This window comes from Pseudopodoces humilis, chromosome 5, assembly GCF_049639895.1.
Source record: "Pseudopodoces humilis isolate 2021_Gansu_Grassland_sample_001 chromosome 5, ASM4963989v1, whole genome shotgun sequence".
NCBI classification, from domain to species: domain Eukaryota; kingdom Metazoa; phylum Chordata; class Aves; order Passeriformes; family Paridae; genus Pseudopodoces; species Pseudopodoces humilis.
Window position 1 is genome coordinate 53,964,108 of NC_142204.1, and position 21,671 is coordinate 53,985,778.

The 21,671-nt window shown below is 37.9% G+C and overlaps 1 protein-coding gene across 4 annotated transcripts in view; it reads right to left on the bottom strand.

Annotated features, from left to right (window-relative positions):
• Positions 1-18,399, bottom strand: part of MOV10L1 (Mov10 like RNA helicase 1) — a 31,052-nt gene extending 12,653 nt beyond the window's left edge. For 3 of the 4 annotated variants that reach the window (XM_088055609.1, XM_088055607.1, XM_014248880.2), the window contains exons 1-14: positions 18,266-18,393; positions 16,984-17,168; positions 13,785-13,941; positions 13,232-13,344; positions 12,235-12,425; positions 10,112-10,249; positions 8,892-9,118; positions 8,563-8,758; positions 5,891-6,085; positions 3,718-3,832; positions 2,209-2,386; positions 1,508-1,578; positions 970-1,061; positions 208-266 (exon numbers count right to left, since the gene is read on the bottom strand). In XM_088055609.1, coding sequence (XP_087911735.1) covers positions 208-266; positions 970-1,061; positions 1,508-1,578; positions 2,209-2,386; positions 3,718-3,832; positions 5,891-6,085; positions 8,563-8,758; positions 8,892-9,118; positions 10,112-10,249; positions 12,235-12,425; positions 13,232-13,344; positions 13,785-13,941; positions 16,984-17,168; positions 18,266-18,344 — 1,996 coding nt within the window. In that variant the 5' untranslated portion in view covers positions 18,345-18,393. Of the gene's footprint in view, positions 1-207; positions 267-969; positions 1,062-1,507; positions 1,579-2,208; positions 2,387-3,717; positions 3,833-5,890; positions 6,086-8,562; positions 8,759-8,891; positions 9,119-10,111; positions 10,250-12,234; positions 12,426-13,231; positions 13,345-13,784; positions 13,942-16,983; positions 17,169-18,265 lie in introns of all 4 variants that reach the window. The other variant, XM_088055608.1, reaches the window with a different exon arrangement.
• Between the last annotated feature and the right edge of the window lie 3,272 nt (positions 18,400-21,671).

Consider the following 21,671-nt stretch of genomic DNA (forward strand, 5'->3'; position numbering starts at 1 on the left):
ATTTTGACAAAACCTTCTCTACATTCAGCACTGCTTTTTTTTTCTTAAAAACCAAACCAAAAAGCCCCTAACAACACACGAAAAACTCCTGTAAGAACAAATTAAAATGCATTCTTCTCAGTATTCCCCAATGTAAAAGCAATAAAACCCACAAGACCCTGCACAAAGAAATTCCTCTAGACAGCTTAATAGTCAAATAAAATATACCTTTTTCACCCAGGTAGAGAGCTTGCTGAATGGCCAACTGGCATCGCCTGCTAGGAATCCTGGAACAAATACAGATTTGTAGATTAAAGTAAAAGCTTAAGTTGCCATATACTATGACAGCACACACCTATGAAGTATCTGGTACTTTTTACTGTGCATAAAAATAAGAGTCTTGTATAAAAAAAAGTATTTTTTAAAAAAAGCATCTACTGAGAAATATGCTGCAGAAGTATAAACAGTTTTGCTATGAGTAATATTGACAAAGATGGCCTGCTGTTGACCATTTTCAAGGAACTTCTTTGCAAGGCTGAATTTACAGAGATCACGTAACTCCAAACAGGTAAGAACATCCCATGAATAAAACAAAAATATAAAAGAATAGGAGATTATCAACAGCTATTTTTACTTCCTGCATAGTCTTGCAGTATTAATACATTTTTTTCTTAAAAAAAAACCCTCAAAAAACCTAAAAAAATGCCCCCAAACACCCCACCTCATTCCCCCTCATTTTAATGTCTGACATCGGTGTGGCTACCTAGAAATGATTAAGGTAATAACTCTTTGAACACTTGTACAGTTACAGTCCTTTAACCATGAATATAGTGGCAAAGGTGTGTTGAGGAAAAGAAGTGAAAAAATTGGCATGATCTTAATTATCTCCTTGTCTGTGTCCACCAAAATAAACAGTTGATGGTCATATTTTAGAAGTCATTTTACTAGAGGAATCATTAAATGCAGCTTTCTGGAAGCTTATAAAAACACCTGCAATGAACAAATTCCACATCCATGGGTTCCAAGTTGTAAGCCCGTTCAAAGTCTGCATTAACCTTAAGAGTAACATCTTCTTCACATATCTGTTACAAAGATAAAAAAAGTCACGATACTGATAAAGATTTAGTACCTTAAACATAATATACATAAATAAATAAATAAAATATAAATATAATAAAAAACACCTCTGAAAGCACTGAATCCCCCACGAACTGAAAAAAGTATATATATGTATTTATCTACTATCAACATATTGCCTATCTACAGTATGTTAAAAGTGCTTTCAGAGCAGGTAAAGATTATAATCTTAAAAGAATAAGGAAAGCAGACTCTTTAAAAATACAATAAAAATACAAAATAATTCAAAAAAAATATTTATATATAATATTTATTTATTTTATACTTATCTTATAAAATAAACCTATCTTCTCAGAAGACAGGTTAAACTAGTATGCAATTCCATAAATTGCAAGCTTCCCGTAAAAAACCTGTGGAGCATGGTATTTTCAAGAGAAGAGACACTGCTTACCTCAGCAACATAGGCAATGTACTCTATTATATGCTCTGAGTAGATCTGACTTTTCAATATCACCTTATCACCTAATTGTAAACCAAATTAAAAGGCAAAACACTGTTACAAGGAATAGTAACATTTTCACTACAGCACGTAATTTCTTCTCTTTTGCATGTTTAAACTAGGAATTTTCAAGAGGCTACCTTCAGCAAGGTTGCTGTATCCATCAGTACTGTTTTGAAATGCCCTATGTAGTTGTATGTTACATTTTAAAAGGCATCTAGTATTGATGCCATCACACAACACCTCTTGAAAACACTATATTAGACATTATATTACTGGAAATTCTGAATTTAATTTTAGCTACTTTCCCAGCTTTGCTACACCTATTGCTTTTTAAGCTATTACTGCATTGCATAGTTTACTTTTGCTGAAAGCCCCACTGATTATTGTAAAAGAAAAGTCCTTAAGTATTGAAACATCTGTAAGAACAGACATATGCAATGCTGCTTCAGACAGCAGCCGCTGTAAGACTGAAACACTAACATAGTGTCCTTGTGTCCCCTGTCTCTAGTCCCTGTCTAGTAGCCTAAATTAGTAACTTTGTGCTCAAATATCTGAAAGACTTCTTTAAACAAGAGAATAAAAACCAGTTTGCATTGTAGTGAAAATATAGATCAACATGCCATTTGACCTTATCTCACATTCATTTCTACCTGGAACCAGGCGAGGTCTGCCCTCTTCTACTCCTGGCACTTCCAGCACTAACAGGTTCCCATTCCTTTTTAAAGTAACCCCACTCATGTAGTAATCTTTTATGTCCATTTCTGCTTGGATCTCTTCAAGCCATAAAAGAGTAGAAAAGTTTGCCTTATAATTATCTAGATTAAGACGCTGAAAAAGAAAACAGTACACGTTATCGTCATACTAAGATATGGAACCAACTATTGCTAACATTAAACAAAACACTTTTTAAGACAGACTGCACAGCAACTAGATTGCCAAATAAGATACTTAAATACATGCATCCATACGCTAGGTAATATTTTAAATCTCCTTAATAGCCAAAGCAGGATTAGTATAGTCCTTGGAGCTCAAATACAATAGCCCCTCAGCTAAAGAATTAACCAAGTCTTCCCTTATTGCAGTGGCAGTTTCACCGTCTGAATTCAAGGACCGTCTACAAACTGAGTTCTATGCTCAATTTATGCCTGGAAAGCATAAAATCTAAATACATGGACAGAGACAGCTGGAAGAAGAATCATGTCAGTCTCAGTCCCGGCTGATGATTATATATGATGGCATACAGCTTATGGCAGGCTGAAAGAACACGAATTTTCTCCCTCAGAGCTTAATGAATCTTACTGCAAAGGTATTCTCCAACAGAACCAAGTTCTATCTAAGGTTAGGATTGAAGTGTGGTTAAAAAAAAGTAATCATTAATGGCAGGCTTTCAATGTAAAATTATTATATACACTACAGTGCTTTATCTTCTTTTTGAGAGAGGATCTCTAACCTACTAGCTTAATGGTGTGATTTCAAGTTGAATGTGAGCTGTTTAGTAAGGAGACTATATAGCCTTTTACATTTTAAAAAAGTGTCAGCCCCAGTTAAATACAATTTACCAAAATAAAGTGAGTTGTAGCAATGTTCTACCAGAAATCAGAGCAAAGTTTTGAAGAAGGACTCATTTTAATTGTCTTAAGACATTAAAACTTTTTTGAAGGTGTTTTATATGTACTCTGAACCCACTATACTTATGGGAAGAATTTGAACAAGCTATAGTGAATTAAATCTGAAGATGCTTAAGAAAACTATTTTGAAAAACCAGAAAAGATTCCTCTGTTATTGCAATAATTTAAGAGATTGTGATTTTCTATGAAATAACAACTTTTCTGACACCTCAAAAAACCCTTTCCAGTGATGCCTAAAAAGTGAGAATACAGAGAAATCTTTGTTCAGCTTCTGTGATGCCTCCCCAATACACTTCTACTCTCTTTTCAGATTTTCCCATTTATGTTTTTGTGGTTTTCTAAGTTTGGATTCTGTAACATACTGAAACTCATGGAAGTTATGGGATCCAGACTGAAGTTTAAGTCTACCTGACAAGTGTTATGTCATCTTCTCTTACGCTAAGGACTACACATTCTTCCTAAGTTAAGGGTGCTCGAACAAAAACATGGTTATCAGAAAATATTTTTCATATAAAACATACACTTACATACCTCTGCTAGGAGGGGCTGAAAGGTCAGTATGTCTAACTGCTGTTCAACACATTTTCTTAATTCATCCGGTATGGTATAATGCGGGAGAAAGTTTGAACACCACCGTCTCTTATTTCTAAAATGAAAATGTGTGACATATCATTTTGCTTGCTTTAGTAATGTATATGAAAAACAGCTAATTAACATGTCACATCACCAAGACTATAAATCCAAAACACATACACACACACAGAGGGACAGACTAATGACTCCCTCAAAGGGACAACTGAGGAGTTTGTTATACTGGGAAGAAAGGTAAGAGACCCTCTACAAAGATGCTCCTTGACTCTGTAGAGAAAAAATTCACATGGCCAAACCTCTATTGAAGATGAAGCTGTCCAATACTGTGGGGGACAACAAAAAGGTTTTAAAAATATGCCAATAGCAAAAAGCACTGCAAAAACAACATTGGTCCATTACAGGATGAAGATGATCACCTCACACACAGGGACACAGACAAGGCAGAGATGTTTAATGATTTCTTTGCTTCTGTTTTCTACACTGATGAAGAGCTAAGGGAGTGCCAGTGCCCTTAGCTAGAGAGTCATGACTGAGAATGATTAACTCCAAGTTGAACCTGAACTTCTGCAGGACTTTTTGCTCCTCCTAGATCGCTGTAAGTCTATGGAAACTAATGGTATTCATCTAAGTACTCAAAGAGCTGGCTGATGTCATCACAAGACAGTAAAGTTTTTCGATACTGCCGCTCTGACAGTATCATTTGTCCTTCAGGACAAAATATCCAGCCCACAGCTGGATAAATACATCATGCAATAGGTGAGCAACTGGGTTAGAGTGGAGGGGGTGACATCTGACTGGTGGCCTGTCCCTAGCAGGGTTTCGCAGGACTCCATCTTAGGGCTAGTTTTCTTCAACATTTCAAATGACTGGATGCAGGATTTGAAGGTGTCTGCCGATGGTACTAAATTGGGAGGAGCTGATGACTCCCTCAAATGCATAGAGGTACTGAAGAGAGACCTATGCAAATTAGAAAGATAGACAACCACCAACTGTATGACACTGGACAAAGACAAGTGCCAGATTCTGTACCTGGTCCACCTGGACATATAGCGAGACTGGAAGACAAGACACTGAAAAGCAGCACTGCAGAAAAGGAGCTGGGGGTCCTGGTGGATAGCAAGTTGAAAATGAGCCAGCAGTAACCTGGCAGCCAGGAGGGCCAACTGTATCCTAGGGCGCATCAGGCATGGCATTCCCAGCTGGGCGAAGGAGGGAGAGGATCATCCCGCCATATGGATGGTGAATGGCATGGAGGGGAAGTCATATGAGGAGCTGCTGAGGTCACTTGTTCTTTTCAGCTTGGAGGAGACTGAGGGAAGACCTCATTGCAGTCACAGGACCTCGGGGAATGGCATGAAGCTGTGTCAGGAGAGCCTTAAGTTAGGTATTAGGAATGATTCTTCACCCAGAGTGTGGCAGAGCACTGGAGCAGGGAAGTGGTCACAGCCCCAAGCCTGACAGAGTTCAAGAAGTGTTTGGACAAAGCTCTCAGGCATATGGTACATTTCTTGGGGTGATTCCTGGTGCAGGGCTAGGAGATGGACTTGATGACCCTTATGGGTTCCTTCCAACTCCGGCTGTTCTGTAGTAAGTGCTCTACAGATTATTTGAAAACACTGTTTCTGCTTTTGCAGCTTAGGTATATTTTTATAACTAAGCAAATACTGTAAGTAAAATGGAAGCTTATTTGCTTAGTGCTTAATGGAAACAAAATGAATGAAATGAATGAAAGATGGGAGACATTAGTCAAATAGTTGTGTAAAGAATTAAGCTTATTATCTCAGAAATTATTTTCAGTTTCCCATCTTTTTTTCTTAATAACACAATTGTTACTAAGTAGATAACTAAGGAACAGTGTTTTATCTTATTACCACACTACACATTAGTCTGTTTGAAGAATCAAACAGAAAAAGAAATCAAGTGCTTAATTACTGAAAAAACCTCCTCTATCAGCAATGTCCTCAACCATCTTGTTTACAACATATATATATATATATATATATATATATTCTCCTAGTTTCACATTTTCCTTCTCAGCATTACACAACAGATACAGCAATACCAAATAGAGCAATGTTAAGTAAGTATTATTTCATGCTCTAAGTGACAGTACCTTTTGTATGTAGGACCAGCCACTGTTGTCTTCCTTGGCTGAGAATCTGGAACAATTTTAGGCTTTCTTGAAGAATAAGGTTTTACAGGTGCTATAAGTAATTCTTCTTCATTTGTTACAGTGGCTTCAATATAGCGGCCAACAGTAAAATCAGGAAAGCCAAGCAACAAGAGCTCTTTACTGTGTCCATGAATCCTTCAAGCAAACAGAAGTTATCTTCTTAACATCAACATGTTTCACACTTCATTTTCCCCAGCCAAGAGATAGATTCTCTTTTTCAGTTTTCAGCTTTGTTACATATGAGAACTGCTAATTTAGGGTAATTCATCACAGTCCCTACCTCCAGTTCAATACAGGTTTCATAAATTTAAAAAACCCACCCAACCAAAAAAACCCAACCCAAAACCACAGCAAAAATCTCAACCCCACAATTTCATCAAAACCTTGGGTAAAATGCAAAATCTCTCCACTCAACACATCAGGGTACAGAAATAATGCTTCTGTTACAAGGAACAGCTGGGAATTACTGCTAGTGCAAAAAAAGAGCCAAACAGCTCCACCAGAGGAACCTGAAGCAAATCTCTTCACTGTTTGCAGTAACAGCTTTGTAGCACCTTGCAAAAGGCTACTCAGAACTGAACCCTAACTGTAAACTCATGAATTGGAGAAAGCAGGAAAAATCCTTTAATTCTGGAAAACATATTTTTTATGTGCAACTGTTGCTTGGGGAGTGACAGATGGGGAAAAAAACAGGAGGGAAAGGTTACTTCAGATTGGTTTCTAAGAAACTTAAGCACTACTAGAGTGTAGCTCTCTAACTACATGGTCCAACACTGCTTACCATGTGTCTGAAACAAATGCATCCAAGAAAAATTCCAGCTTACCTTCTCTTTGGCAAGAGAACCACTTTTTAAACTTTTGTCAACTAACACTACCTGCTCAAGTTAAAACTATAGCCTGGTTATCTCAGATATTAAAAACTCAAAACAGACACCAAACTGTCCAAATTTATCATCTAAATCTGCAATCTCTATGGTTTCTTAACTGGCCAGCAAACACTTGTTAAATTCATGCTGCAGCCTCCCACAAAGCTTTCTACTGATCATTCTGTATTATTAGAAGATTCTAAGTCTGTGGCTTTTATGGATTTACTGTGAAATATAAATCGTTCTTTCTACATGTCTATCTCCATGAAGACAAGCCATGCCTGCAGCTTTGTCTTTTAAACTAGAGCTAAATCATCCGCCTAAGAAATTTTTTGCCTCCTGCTTCACTATTTAAAATGATAAGAGAAGTAGTGTGAATATTATTGCTGCATTACTTCAATGAATGAAACCTTGTTTTCCTCTGCCCAACTTTACCATCCTAGGAATCAACGTCTGTGGAACACAAAGTCTGCAGAACTACAGCTGGAAGCAAGTGGAAGGTACACAAATAGAATCTTTGGTGTGTAAGGTTCCTACTCCTACTTGAATGCAAGTGCTCCCACAAAGCCACTTTCCATTCTTAACTAAATTAATAAAATATTTTGTATAACTGAGTGCTTTTTGAGGGTTTTCTAAGTGGTCTTGCAAAGCACTTCCTCTGTGAATTACACCTTCAGTGAAGAAAGTTTTCTTTCCTATTTCAGCATACATAACTTGAATTTCCCACCACAGAACAGGAAAACTTGAGATCAGGGCATGTAGCAATACGAGATACTAAAGATTAAAAGAAACACATCAGACGTAACACAGCAATTCCCAGGAAATCTGCATTAGCGCTAGTGCTCATGGAGAAATGGATTTACTACAAAGTATATATCCATCTGCAGGCATTATCTTCATCTCACTGTGTCATTTTAGAAATGTTACCTACTCCCACTCATATTGCTTGATTAACGACTACCACTTTCTTTCAATAAAAATTCAGAATCAAGCACTGAAATGCTAACTACTTTCAAAGGCTAACATAGGTTTCCAGATGATTTGCTAATATGTATTGGCTTACTTTACACAACACCATGTGCCTGTTTTGACTGGGGTAGAGTTAATTTTCTTCATAATAGCTAATATGGGGCTCTGGTTTGGATCTGCACTGAAAAAAGTGGTGATAGCATAGGGATATTTTTACAGTGTTTAAAAGGCTTTTACCCCTTCTCATATTACCCCACTAGTGAGGAGTCTGGGGGTTCAGAAGGAGTTGGAAGGGGACACACCCAGGACAGCTGACACCAACTGCCCCAAGGAATATTCCACATCATAGGGCATCATGCTCAGTACATAAAGCTGGGGGGAAGGAAGAAGGGAGGACATTCTGAGTGATGGCATTTCCTTAGTCACCATCATGTGTGACAGAGCCCTGCTGTCCCGGGGATGGGCTGAATACCTGTCTGCCCACAAGAAGTGGTGAACAAATTCCTTATTTTACTTTGCTTGTCTTAGTGCCTTTTGCTTTACTTTTTAAACTGTCTTAAGTTCAACCTGTGAGTTTTCTCACTTTTACTCTTCCTATTGTCCCCACTATCCTGCTAGAAGGAGTGAGCAAGCAGCTGAATGGGGATTAATCGACAGCTGGGGTTAAAGCACAACATGCCAAGAAGAGAACTGTGCCCAGAATAAGGGAACTACTAAGTCTATTTTCATTACTTCTTGCCATTGTATTTGTTAGAAATAATGGAAAGGAATACTTACACAGCTGTGCATACAATCACTATGAATATTTTTTCACCTGGTGGTATCACAATTTCTGGACTAATATTGGTGTGCTTAACTGTTTGCTCCACATGGTCTTTTTGCTCACAATCTCCATTTTGCGTATTTTCATCTTTCACCAAGGAATTGTTTTCCTTTGTCCTTGACAAATTTGTATCTTGAAAATCAATTCCTTCTGTAGTAAATGTATAACAATAAATTTTATTATCACAATTTCTATAGCTAACATAGGCAAGTCTTCTCAAACAAACCTACCGGTCTTCTGAGGAACTAACATTCAGCATTCAAATGTTATCATTTCACTGTACCTGGAATGACTCCATTCTTCATGATGGACTTGTGGTTCAGTGACTCACATGTTGTTCCTCCACTGTTGTTAAATGAATTAACTGCAGCTTTTGAGAGGTGTTCTTGATTTATTGGAAAATATGGACTGTTCTCACATTTTTGAGGGATTTCAACACTGAATTGCTTGTCTTTCACCCATCCAGCTAATTTGCAGCTGATTAAGGACTGTGGTATGCTCCCTTTATTCCTAGAAGTAGTTATGTGATTAGTTACATAATTAAGTGCATGGCTAATGTTCTTGAGAAGTTTATTTCTACTTGAAGTCAAATACAATTGTCTGCAGCAGGTTAGCTCCCCTTATTTCATAACCTCTATCAGCAAGAAATTGCACTGCTGCTTCTAACTTACGAGGACAAAAACCTCTGCTTTCTATGGTGGTACTTTTAGGTCACATCAATTACCATATAAAACATAAAAAAATACCACGAATAATATAATGGAGCTTATATGATACTATAATAGGAGCTCAAAATTCAGCACTGGGTAACCAACTCTTAGAAAAGAGCATAGAACAACATGTAATGGGTATGCAAGTGTGTCTTCATTGAAGCATTTATGCTCACATATGAGCAATAAAACACATACAAGAAACCCCAACCAAACCCCAAAAAAACAAACAAAAAAAACCCCACTACCAAAACAGAACCCTCTTAAGGATACACCAACATAGCTCTTCAGCATCCAAGTTTACAAAAAAAACAAACCAAACAAAAAACAAACAAAAAACCCCCCCAAAAACAAAAACAAACAAACAAACAAACAAAAAACCAAACCAGAAAAAAAAATTCTGGTCTGCTTCTAATACATGGGTATGCAACAATCCTCTTGTTCTAAGATTTTGAAGATGGCAGAGTACCTGCAGTTTAAGTTAAACACACAACTAAAAGCTTTTACTTCAACCCCTGTTCTAGGAAGGATTTTACTAGGATGGAAAAGAGATACAGGACTGGGGAGTCTCAAAGCACTATATGCAAGATAAACATTCAATATCAAAAAGGCTATCCTACATTACAGAGACATTACATTGTGTAAAATTCTCTTTAATTCCATAGTATCTGGAGGTTACTTGAAGATCACAAACCACAAGGCTCCACTAGAAGAGGCTTCTGAATGCAAAACAGGTTAACAGATTGCAGTGTGATGGACATAAAGAAATCGTCAAACAATCAGAAAGGCTTACTCTATCCAAATGATCATTCTTTTAGATTCCCCCTGCTTCAGAGTTCCAAAGTCAGTCATTCTTGATACTTTCAGCTCTCCTTTGTCTCTCATGATGTCTTCATAAGGCTCATCCACATTATCATCAGAGCGAGATTGTCTGTCAAAATAATTTTAGGTAGCAGTTTTTAAACACTAATAGGCTCAGCAAATATCTTTGATATCTTGATTCAGCACAAGTTTAAGAAACACTAAACTAAGGCACAGTCACAATATTTAGAAAGAAGTAGGCGTATTGTTTGTTTCTCAGCCATTTATACTTCCAAGACAATTAGATTAACTAATTTAAGCAGCAACAAGTCTTTTGTCAGCAGCACAATAAACCAGCATAAAACTTTGGATGCAAGACTAAAATGATTGAGAAGTTAACTAATCCTGCTGAAGAGCTGAATCAAATGGTGAGTGAAGTCATTATGGCTCTCTCTGGGAGCTGAACAAAGACACAACAAAGAGCAGCTCCTTAGCAAGAATCAGGTCTAGCACTGCAGCCAAGAGATAAAATTTGGATTAGAAGATTGGAAGTGTTTCAACCTATGCACCTGTGTCTGTTTACTGTTCCAATCTGAAATCAGCAAGCTGAGGACAAAACAGCTGAAAACCAAAAACTACCCTTGAAAACTTTTACCACACAGGACTGATGAAAAATGTCTATGAAACCAGGCACATACTCTTTCCTGTCTCAAACACTGAACACAGGTCTAAACCCTTGGTGTCTTCTGCCTGTAGAAACAATTTTTTAAATGGTTTTTATTCTGTAATTAAGAAACTATTAATTTTGATAAAGTGGCATGGAAATAATTTAGAAATATTTTAATATCATCACTAATATGTACACAACCTCCTGAGTTATCTGAGCTGCTTTTCATTAGCTACATCAATTGTCTAGCCAAGCCCACTAGATGTCTCTCACTGCAGCCTAAGGCACAGTTTTTGATATGGTAGGATGTACACTAAACCTGAGAAATCAACCCTAAGGTCTACTTTTATAATTTGGCTTTAGTAATGATTTTCTGTGTAAAATCCATCATTAAATATAAGTGCAACTGAAAAAAAGATGTGAACAATTTGTATTGTTTTGCAAAATGATGAAAACACTTCAAGTTTCATCTAAGTACAATTTATTATATCTGTTATCTCTAGCAAAAAACATCTTATATCTTTATTTTTAGATCTTTTAAACATGTATATACTGGTCTTGGCTAAATTTCGTCGAGATCTCCCAAATATGATGTTTGAAAGATATCAGAATGCTCTCCCTCGGGATTTTCCAATCGACAATTTATTTCTGGCCTGCAGAGTTAGACTATGTTATCCTGTCAAGACCTCAGCATGGAAAGTGATAGATTTTACAGTTAACAGATCTGTTTATTCAGGCGGTATTTGTGTGTTTCGCAGGACAGACACAAACTCACAAGTCAAATTCCAGATTTCGCTGAGGTTCATTATTGACTAGTTGCCCATTTTACTTTTGTGTAGTTGATTATTCCCTTAAGTTTTGCCCCTTCTCCATACTGAACATCATCTACCTTTTCCAACCTCTTCTGCAGTGTGTCCAGCTCCTCCTCATACTGCATATAACATCTGAAGCCCCTGAAGAACCTCCCAGTTCAATATTTGCAAGCCTATGGAATCTCTATTATTTAGAACATGAAACTTTTCCTTTTAGGACAGAAATCTGAACAATCACTGTAACTTAAGCAAAATGGATTAAAGAAACATGAATTTTATATGAGTTTTGATGTGATTTGGTTTTAAACAGTGAAGTCCCTACTGGAGGAGCACAATGAACTTGGTATTTTTCTAATATGCATGCAAAACTCCTTCCCCGCCTAGCAATACCCCTGAGTCCAGCTGCTACTAGTTATGCTTCTCTAGTAGCACTCATGTTCCCACCTTCTGAAAAGAGAAAAAAACCCAAACAAGGGCCAAATCACAACATACTCTGGTTTTTCCAATGGTCTATCATGCCTTCTAGTCAATGAGGGAAATATTCACAGTATTTATTGCTTAACAGATGCAATGAAATATAAGTTGCATAACTACACCATGTCTCTAACTGCTATAAAGAGAACAAAATAATATTACCCATCCTGGCTGACTGGCACCAAGCAGAGAGCTCTCCAAATGTAACAGGACTGACTGCTCTCCACCACGATTGTGTTCACTAGATCATGCCTACGAGGTAAGTAACCATCAGGAAGTCTCAGTGAATCCAAAGTGAAAAATATACTGTCATCTACTGTCCCAGTTCTTCCACAGATGCTGGAAATGCAAACCTGTAATAGTTTGTATTCACTGTTACTTGATATTATCTTTTTAATACTATTTAATTTTAATACTGTTTAATACTAACATTGCCTATTTTTCCCCACAAAACAGCACATCTAGCATTAATAAAAATGCATTCTGAAATTTCAGTTATTCACAGGAGGTAAACACAGAGCTCTAACCCAGACTCACTGTGTTTGTCTTCAGATTTAGAAGAATAAAGAAACACAAGTACTTCAAATAAGCATTAAGTTCCACTGAAGTGCATACTACAATATGTACACTAGACTTAACCATGATACCTTTCTTGTGACACATCAACTTATCTAATTTATATTTCCATATTAGCAGTAATGAGAACTTTTTTCTTACAATTGATATATAGGGTTAAGACAAAGACAATAAACCATAAACCTAGTATAGCATATGCATTACTAGAGTGCACAAACACTTTCATTAAAACAAACAAAAAAAAAGGGACCATGCTTTTTTTAAGCTGAAACACTTGAATAAATTAACCATAATAAATTCCCCTGTCATGACACATTCTCATTATAACTAATAGTAAGAATTCAAATCAGCAATTCATGATAGACAAGCTAGTTACTCTTTCTGTTCAACCCAAAATGTGTATGCATTTTCAAGACGCCGTATTATTTTAGAAGCACGCTCTAAATGGATGAATTGGTACATTTTATCTTTTAATTAAAGATGTATTATAGAAAATCTACCAACATTTGTAACCAAAACCAATTAGAAACCTAATCCTTCAGCCAGGATTCCTCTTGCCAAAAACACTGTGCAGAACATTTACCTTGTTTACTTGTTTATACCTCAAAGGCCTTACAGCAACTGCTTCACTCTTCCATGTTGTCGAGTTAATATAATATTTTGCTTGCACCCAGTCACCTTCATAAGGTTTGAAATCTATACAAAACAGATCATTTCTTGAGGTTAATTACTATTGATAACATTTACACTACTCCCTTACAGAATTAGTGTAAGTTAAGTAAAAGCCAGAACATTATTGATAATGCATTATGCATTATGCATTATGAATGCATTATTCAGACCCACTGAGTCCAAAGTTCTCTTTGCAGTCCTTTGCTTTGCAGGTTATTGCTAACTATGCAAGAGGTGCTAGTGGAAAAATACACCTGCTTACATGTAACTTATGGTTCAATGCAAGTCATGCTCTGTGAGAATGAACAGCCAGCTTTCTTCATCCGTGTCTGGCTGTTTCAATATGTTTCACCACATATTCTACTAGAACTTATTTGGGACAACAACTCCAAGTTTATCAGAAGATATTTTTCTATTGTATACACAAAAATATTAAGAAAGAGGAAACAAGAATCCCTACACACCTTCCCAGACATCTTGCATTGCAAAGTAAGTATTCTGATTAATATAGCCACCATCCATAGAGAGAGAGGTAATACAGCCAATTAATGTTTTCTTATTTAGTTCAGATGCATCAAAAGTAGGACCAGAGTGTTCTGTTGTATTCCAGATGGTTTCCACCTGTTAATACAAAAATAACCCCATTTCAACAGCTGACACTTAGAATGAAATATATATTCCTACAATAAATATACAAAATTTCAATTGCTTCTGGAGGCAAAGCTTCTTACTAGACAATTACTGTAGCTGTTACTTTTTGGACACAAAAAGAGTAAGTAATAAACAGTAACTTCTCTTTTAAAGAGTACTGTATGCTACAGTGCTGACAACTGCTATAATTACATGCTGATTTTTCAAATCTTTCTCACATATCCCTTGCTCTAGGCCTACTTAAGATTTTTCTTCATTTGGCAGGAACACCGTATCCAGCAATATGTCTGTACACAACTGGAAGCAGAAAAGGACTGTTTCAAAAAACAAAAAACATGTTTTCAAGATGGTATTTATATATATAAACTACATGTATTTCAGACTGACCCTGGAACTTTTTAGTAATTTGAGTAAGAAAACCTCTAGAGCTGCTTCTTACAGACTCTTCATATCGCCACTTCACATGTAAGTTTACTGAAGTCTGATCCAATCTAAAGTATAGTCTCATACTAAATTTTATATGATTTATTTTGTGGAACATAATGCTTACCATTTATGATAGTAATAAATAGCCTATGTCTATCTATACTTCAGAGGTTTGCAAACACCACAGTTGACTTTATATAGCTATTTATTTTTTAGCCAATACTGTTTTATTGTATTAAAATAATTGTTATTACATATTTCTTTGACAACATGAAAACTCACTGTAAAAATATTAAAGAAAAATGTATACTATGTTCCAGTCTGACAGATGTATCTTCCCATTCACCAGGAAGATCTGAGAATATCAAACTTTCTCTAAAGTGATTTTTATGGCTTCATATGGATAGAACACGAATAAGCAAACTGTTCCTCAGAAGACTAGTAAATTTACATTTCATGTAAACTACACATGCAGTCACACTTGAAAGAAATTTGTAGACTGAAAGAACTATTTTTAATACAAGAAAACACCTTAAAACTCTCAATGTACATTTTCTTTTGATACTTCTCAATTTTTCTCTACCAATAAAACTGAAGATCTTTCTCATACAGGAAGGTCAAAATCGCCTTCCTACTACCACTGGTAGCAGCCTGGTTTTAAAGGCTGCTACAGAACCTATAATCATTCCATGCGGAGTTTAATTAGGACTTGACCTCAAATAAACTGAAATCCAGACTTTTGAGCCAGGATCTTTCCAAACCACATGGCCAGCACCTCCAAACAGCAGCTGAAACAGTAAACTGAGCAGAGAGCCACTCAAGGTTGACCACATTCTTTCTTACAGCCATTAACATAAACACACTGACACCACTGAAGTTTGAACTGTGCCATCCAGATTCTGCCCCAAACTGCACGGTGGCAGTGTCCAGGCTGCAGAACTTGTACTCCTGTCTGCAATTTGAGGAGTACCTTTTAGAACACTTAAAAACCAAAGTGGTAGTATCTCAGTTATTTGGAAGGAGATAGTACTGGTATTCAAACAGCATTTTGCACAGTAGTTAATAATTATGCTTGTCAGGAAGCTAAATTTTCTCCTCTAACTAGGGGTTTGAAAAGGGACTTAGTTCTTCACCATGGAAAGCAAGTACAATTCAAATAGTGTTGTCCATTCTTATCAAATCTTCAGAGTATTTCAAGTTTGTGCCACAATATGGAAAGTAAGGCAATACATCACAAAGTACAGAATAGTTTAGGTTTTTATTTATGTTCTTAGAACGGACTTTGAAGAAATTAGCTTTTTCTTCTTGCTTACTGAATCAGGACTGCTCTTGGAATTTGACTTTCTATGGAGTATAGTCAGCTTTTGACACGACCTTGTCTCAAAAAGCTTTTCACCCAGCCACAAACTACACTGCCAACAGTCCAAGATGCCTGCAGGATTATGGCTCACAAACAGGAACAGGGAAAATCATCATGCTTTTGAAAAAAGTACTTTTGAAAATACCATTATCTAGAATATACAGCTAAACATGCCACAAGTGCTAAAATATTCTAGTTGCTTTGTAGAGCCATATGTAGTTCTTCAGCTACCAGGTTTATGTATTTTGGAGCAATGACAATATTTCCACAGTATGACGAAAGCTGTCAGTCAGAAGAAAAACAAGGAAGAAAAAGTAAGATTTAAACTCAATTTTCTGACTGTGAGTAACATGTTATGAAACAGCAGTGATATTGCTTGTTGGACAAACAATATTTAATTTTTACACAATAAAGTTATTTCAATTTTAAAAGGAGAAACAAAAGGAAATAAGAGATATAAGGTTACCTTATAAGACACTAGGTTTTTGATAGCACTAGAGCTGGTAATACTGGAGAAACAAGACTTCCTAATTATTATCCTTCTATGTTTAATTTTGGGTCACATAATAAAACTGTCTTCCCATTAACTGTTTCTTTGGTTTTTATTTAATCAACGAAACTACATTTGGTTCCAACATGATCTGCTAAGAAAAACTCCTCTCAAATTTCATGACAAGGTATAATAAAGCTTGAAATAGGTTTGCAAATGAAGTGTTAGGCAAAAAAGGTAGCAAGATCTCCATTTTTTAACTGTCCTTAACATTAAGTTACTAGTTTTTACAACAAGAAGTTTTGAAATTCTTGTTCTTATTGACAAGAACATAAATTACTTCTGTGAAAAAGAACAAACTTTGCACAAGATCAAACTGCTTTGATCTTCTTATCCATTCTGCTAACAATAACAAAGTCGACTGAAACTCAGAACTAAGTTATACAGATCTGGAGTTAGCTGTGACTAAAATTCTGATGCAATTATCTCAACGAATAGTTTCTTATTCACTACATCTACACCTATATTCAGAGAATCAGTATTAAACATAATTTGAAAGGAGATGGAATGAAACAATCACATTATCAACAAAACCCAACTTATCCCCTCTAGGTGAAGGGCTTGCAATTTCTCCTATTCTGTAGAACTTGTCAGGCTAAAACTATAGCAACTTTTAAAAGAAAGCCTCAAGGTACTTATGGAGAAAGTCAGACTAACATTTATCTTCACCTCTTACCCTGACAGCCTTCAGGCCACCTGATGTTTTATCCTCTTCCACAGTGGCAATAACTTCTTGTCCAACAGCCAGCAGCATGTTTTTTGTGACAACATCCTTCGTAAAGACTATCATGTCATCTATCATCCCATAATCATGGCAAAGTCTTGTCACTACTCCTTGTACCCTTTTCAATTCTTTATCATCTGCATCAAAAGGAGTAATGTTGACATAGACCCAAATCACTTGTTTATAGAACCATGCAAAAACATACGAATACTACTAAAAAGGACATCTATTCTATGAAAAGGTCAACTGGAAATAGCAACAGCTGCCAACTAATTATTTTCACAATTAAGCCTTCAAGTGTTATGGCACTTTATGGTATCAACCAAATTAATAAAGCTAATTAAATACAAACTATATTTTAAAACCAACATGCTTTAAGCTCCATTTTAAAAAAATTAAAAATCCTAGAATATCTCAGACTGAAAGAGACCCGTAAGGATGACGGGGGCCTAACTCCCTGCTCTTCACAGGACTACCTAAAACGAAACAATATGATTCAGCGTCTCATCCTGATGCCCCTTAAACTCTGAGAGACTTGGAAGCCTGTTCCAGGGACTAACCACCCTCCCATTCAGGAGCCTTTCCCCACAGTCCAGTTTGAACTTCCCCTGATGCAGCTCCCTTCCACGTCCTTGTGTCCCTGTGAGTGGGCCTCAGGGAGGTAAGACCAGAACCCCGCCCCCCAAGGCGTCGTCTGCGATGAGGTCTCCCTTCAGCTTTCTTTTCTCCGAGCTAAACGAGCTGCGTGACCTTAGCTGCTCCTCCTAAGTCACACCCTGAGACCTTTCACCGTTTTCTCAGCCTTCACTAGACTCACTATCGTGGTTTGATGTAATTCATATATTGAGGCATCTGAAACTGCCCCCAGGACTTGAGGCGAGGCTGCCCAGAGCAGAGCAGGACAATCCCCTCCCTCACCCAGCCAACGATGCTGGGCCTGATGCACCCTAGGACACGGCCTGGCCCTCCTGGCTGCCAGGGAACTACTCCTACACCTCACTCCATACTCTCAGCAGCAAATGTAACCTGTCCAACCCAGGAAACAGCAAAAAGGTACTTAGGAGAAAACTTCCACATGCCGTGTAGTCAAAATGATGTTTTATAATCTCAATCTTCTCTTTACAACCTTTCTTAAGTAAACAGGTCTGCACTCAGCTCCAGTCACGTGGGGCACGAGCACACCTCACGGCTCAGAAGCCGCACCACAAACCCAGAACCGGCCCGGAATTCCTACCAGAGGTCGCCCATCTCTCATTTTCGTCATCTGCGCGTCTCCAGAAGTAGGAGAGCGCCTTAGAAAGGAGAGAGAGCATCCCGGAGCGCCTTAGCGAAGAACCAGAGCCCCCAGAACGGCCTGAGAGATGCGGCACAACCCGCAGAGCGCGCGAAGCCGAGGCGCAAAATCTACTCCGGCGGCGCCTCGAGCCCGCCCTGCTGCGGCCAATGGCGCTGCTCGCTCCGGGTCACGGGGGCGCTCCAGGGGCCGCGCAGGGGCTGCTGACCCGGCGCCAGGGAGAGGCCCCAGCTCGGCCCCCAGTGCAGCCCTCAGTACAAGGTGTCAGTACAGCTCTCAGTGCAGCCCTCAGTACAGCCCTCAGTACAAGGTGTCAGTACAGCTCTCAGTGCGGCCCTCAGCACAGCCCGCAATGCGGCTCTCAGCTCGGCCCTCAATACAGCCCCCACTGCAGCCCTCAGTACAGCCATCAGCGCGGCCCCCAGCGAGCGCCGCGGGGCGAGGGGCCTCCCTCTGCAGAGGCTCCGTTGGCGACGCTTGAGGCCACGGTAAAGGTGATGTCGCACGAGGCTAGTGCGTGCAGCCTGTTGCTCGCTCTTGGTGCTGTCCGAATGTATTGTGGTCGTAGTGTATGACAGCGTTTCTGTGATGAGATTCCCGGACCAGAGAGAAGCCACGGACAGGCTGTCACGTCCCCTTGGCTGAGAGATCTCCGTGGCCCTGGGAATAAACCAGGCATAGAGTCCCTCCAGTGTGGTAGAACGGAATGGGTTGGAAGAGTATGCACGTGCAAATGGCATATTAATGGATTGTGATGCTCTCAGTAGCAGCCAGTTTCAAAGTGATAGAATAAACTCTAGAACATGATAAACTTGCCTAACAGGAAAAATGGTGGTTTTGACTTAATATTGTGAATGAAGGAGCTGCTGTAGTGCCTGAGGAAATACAATTTTACTGACTTGCTTACTATCTCTTTAGTTCATATTTTTACCAGTTCTCTTCACACAGTGCAGTTCAGGTATCTTGTATAAGGTCTCTTTGCCTTTTGTTTAACAAAATCTGTTTCACCAAACAAAGTTTTTTGAGTTGATGAGCTCAGCATCCCAGTAGTTTGGATAGGAGCTGCCATATAAAGCTGTTATAGGAGGTATTTTCAGGAGGTTGAGCAGTGTGTAGTTTTTTGTTGATATCACAAAATATACTGCTTAAGTAATGCAACTAAAGCAGCAGTTGTCTTCAGAAACTTCAGTTTTAGTGTCTAGTTGTATGGTTCACACAGTGTTATTTAGGCAAAGAAGGGCTAGGAATGCGTTTCAGATGATTTAACAGAGTTCTGTGCATGTCCTAGAGCAGAATAAATTCAGGTTGCTGGTAAATGCACACAGGTTCCAGTGTCTCATTCTGAACGATATAATGCCATTGGAAGGAGAAACACCTGAGTGTCTGTAGTCAGTGCTGTTTATAGAAAAGTACTGAGACAGTATTAGCCTCTTTTGGATACATTGATTTAAAGAATTTTAACTACTGTTTTCTTCCACTGAGTTCCCAGTGTGAGTGTTGGCGGGGGAGCATAGCTGGTAAAAATGTGGTGGATGAAAAGATTGTGTTTCTGGAGATGATGGTTTACATGAAGGACTAAATCCAAAGAAGTTTGTGTTACATTGTGGGAGCAAATATTACTCCAGGAGAGCAAGAAATCAATTTGAAGCTGTTTGATCTGCATTTTGATCTTGGTTCAGTACATACCCCAAGACATGAGCTAGGAAACATGGACTGAGGAATGCTTCAGAGAAATAACTACATCAGGAAGCTGGTTTTTTAAAGAGGTGAAAATACTGAACAAGGAATACAGGTAGTGAGCTAAAGTAGTGTAGTTAAATACTGTGTGAAAAAACACAAGTGTATTGCCGCTATTAACTCATCAGAAAATGAAAGAATTGGTCAGGATGCTAAATGTAAACTTCACCAGAGCTTCAGGTGTGGTTTTCATTTAGATTTTGGAACGTGTATGAACCTTTGTTCGGAACTAGGGAACCTGGCCCAGGACAGTGCTTTCTCCTTAGTCTTCGATAGGAAAAGTAGGACAAGTTTATGTACCTTTTTGTCACACTGTCCCTTGGCACTTGAGTTATAATTGATGATCTGCTTTTTATCTTTTGTGGTTACTGTGGGGGATGCTTGCATTGCACACAGCCTGTGGCAAAAGACCAAGTATCTACTATAGCTGCTTCAGGCAGCTGAATTTATTCAGTGGTTAATCTTGTGGTGGAAGTATGTGGTTATTCATAGCTGCTCATGATTTGATTTAATTGTCATCCCTTGAATTTTTTTGGCCTAACTTAGAATTTAAACACTTAATCTGTAAATCCTGTTCAGAAGTTTTTCATGTTCTGTTGGAATTTTTATGCTTGCTGGAGTCCTTGTGTAAAATTCCTATGTATTCTTTAGAATTAGGAGACATCTCTTTGTACAGCATATTTGTACCTTATATAGCATTAGAAGGTCTTAGTCAATGACTTGGGTTCTGGTTACCAGGTCTTGCACAGAAAAAGAGACTTTCTGGAATCAGGTACATGAGATGAAGGGAACCTAGAATAAGGGCCCCAGAAGATTTTTAGAGTAGAAACTTAACATTGAAGTTTAGGTGCTTTTTGTTGATGCTGATGCCAGCTGCCGAGGATACAGTAATTATGCAATGAACCTGTGTGCAAAATGGAAATGGGAAATACTGAGAAGTGCACAGGAAAGAAAGGGGGTAGGAGGAATTTCACTATAAGCTGAGAAAACACTGTAATACCATGCTTGAGAGAGAGGTAACTTTCAGTTGCAATACTGGCTGAAATACTTGGAATTGTGAACAAATTGTTCCAGGCTTTGAACCTTCCTCTGGTCAGTGGTACAGGACTTTATAAATTCTCTTTGTTCAGCGAGATTAGATTAAGTAAAGACCTGAATATCTCACCAATTTTGTGTAAAAAAAACCCAGACAGAACAAAAAAACCCCACAAACCTTTTCCCTAAACTGATCAAAAGGGTTAAAATATGATTGTGTTTTGTGTCTATGGTAATTTGTGTCAATTAGTACCTCATATTCACTGAAAAAAACTGTCAGGTAAGCAATACCCATTTTCCATTTAACCTCATTCTTTGGAAAGTTACAGATAATGGAAATAGTTGTGCAGTGTTTCTACCATGAGCAGAGGAACATTAGGGCTTAATTACTTTAGACAGTTCTGCTTGACTGTACAATCTTTTTTGCCCCTCTTTTCTAGCACAGTTTACAGATGTGTCTATTGCTGTGTATAGTGTATTAATTCCCCTGTTTAAATCTATTAAAATAACTAACATTTTAATATTATTTCAGTATTGGCTGACATTACAAAAAAAAGGAAAATCTACAGTCTCT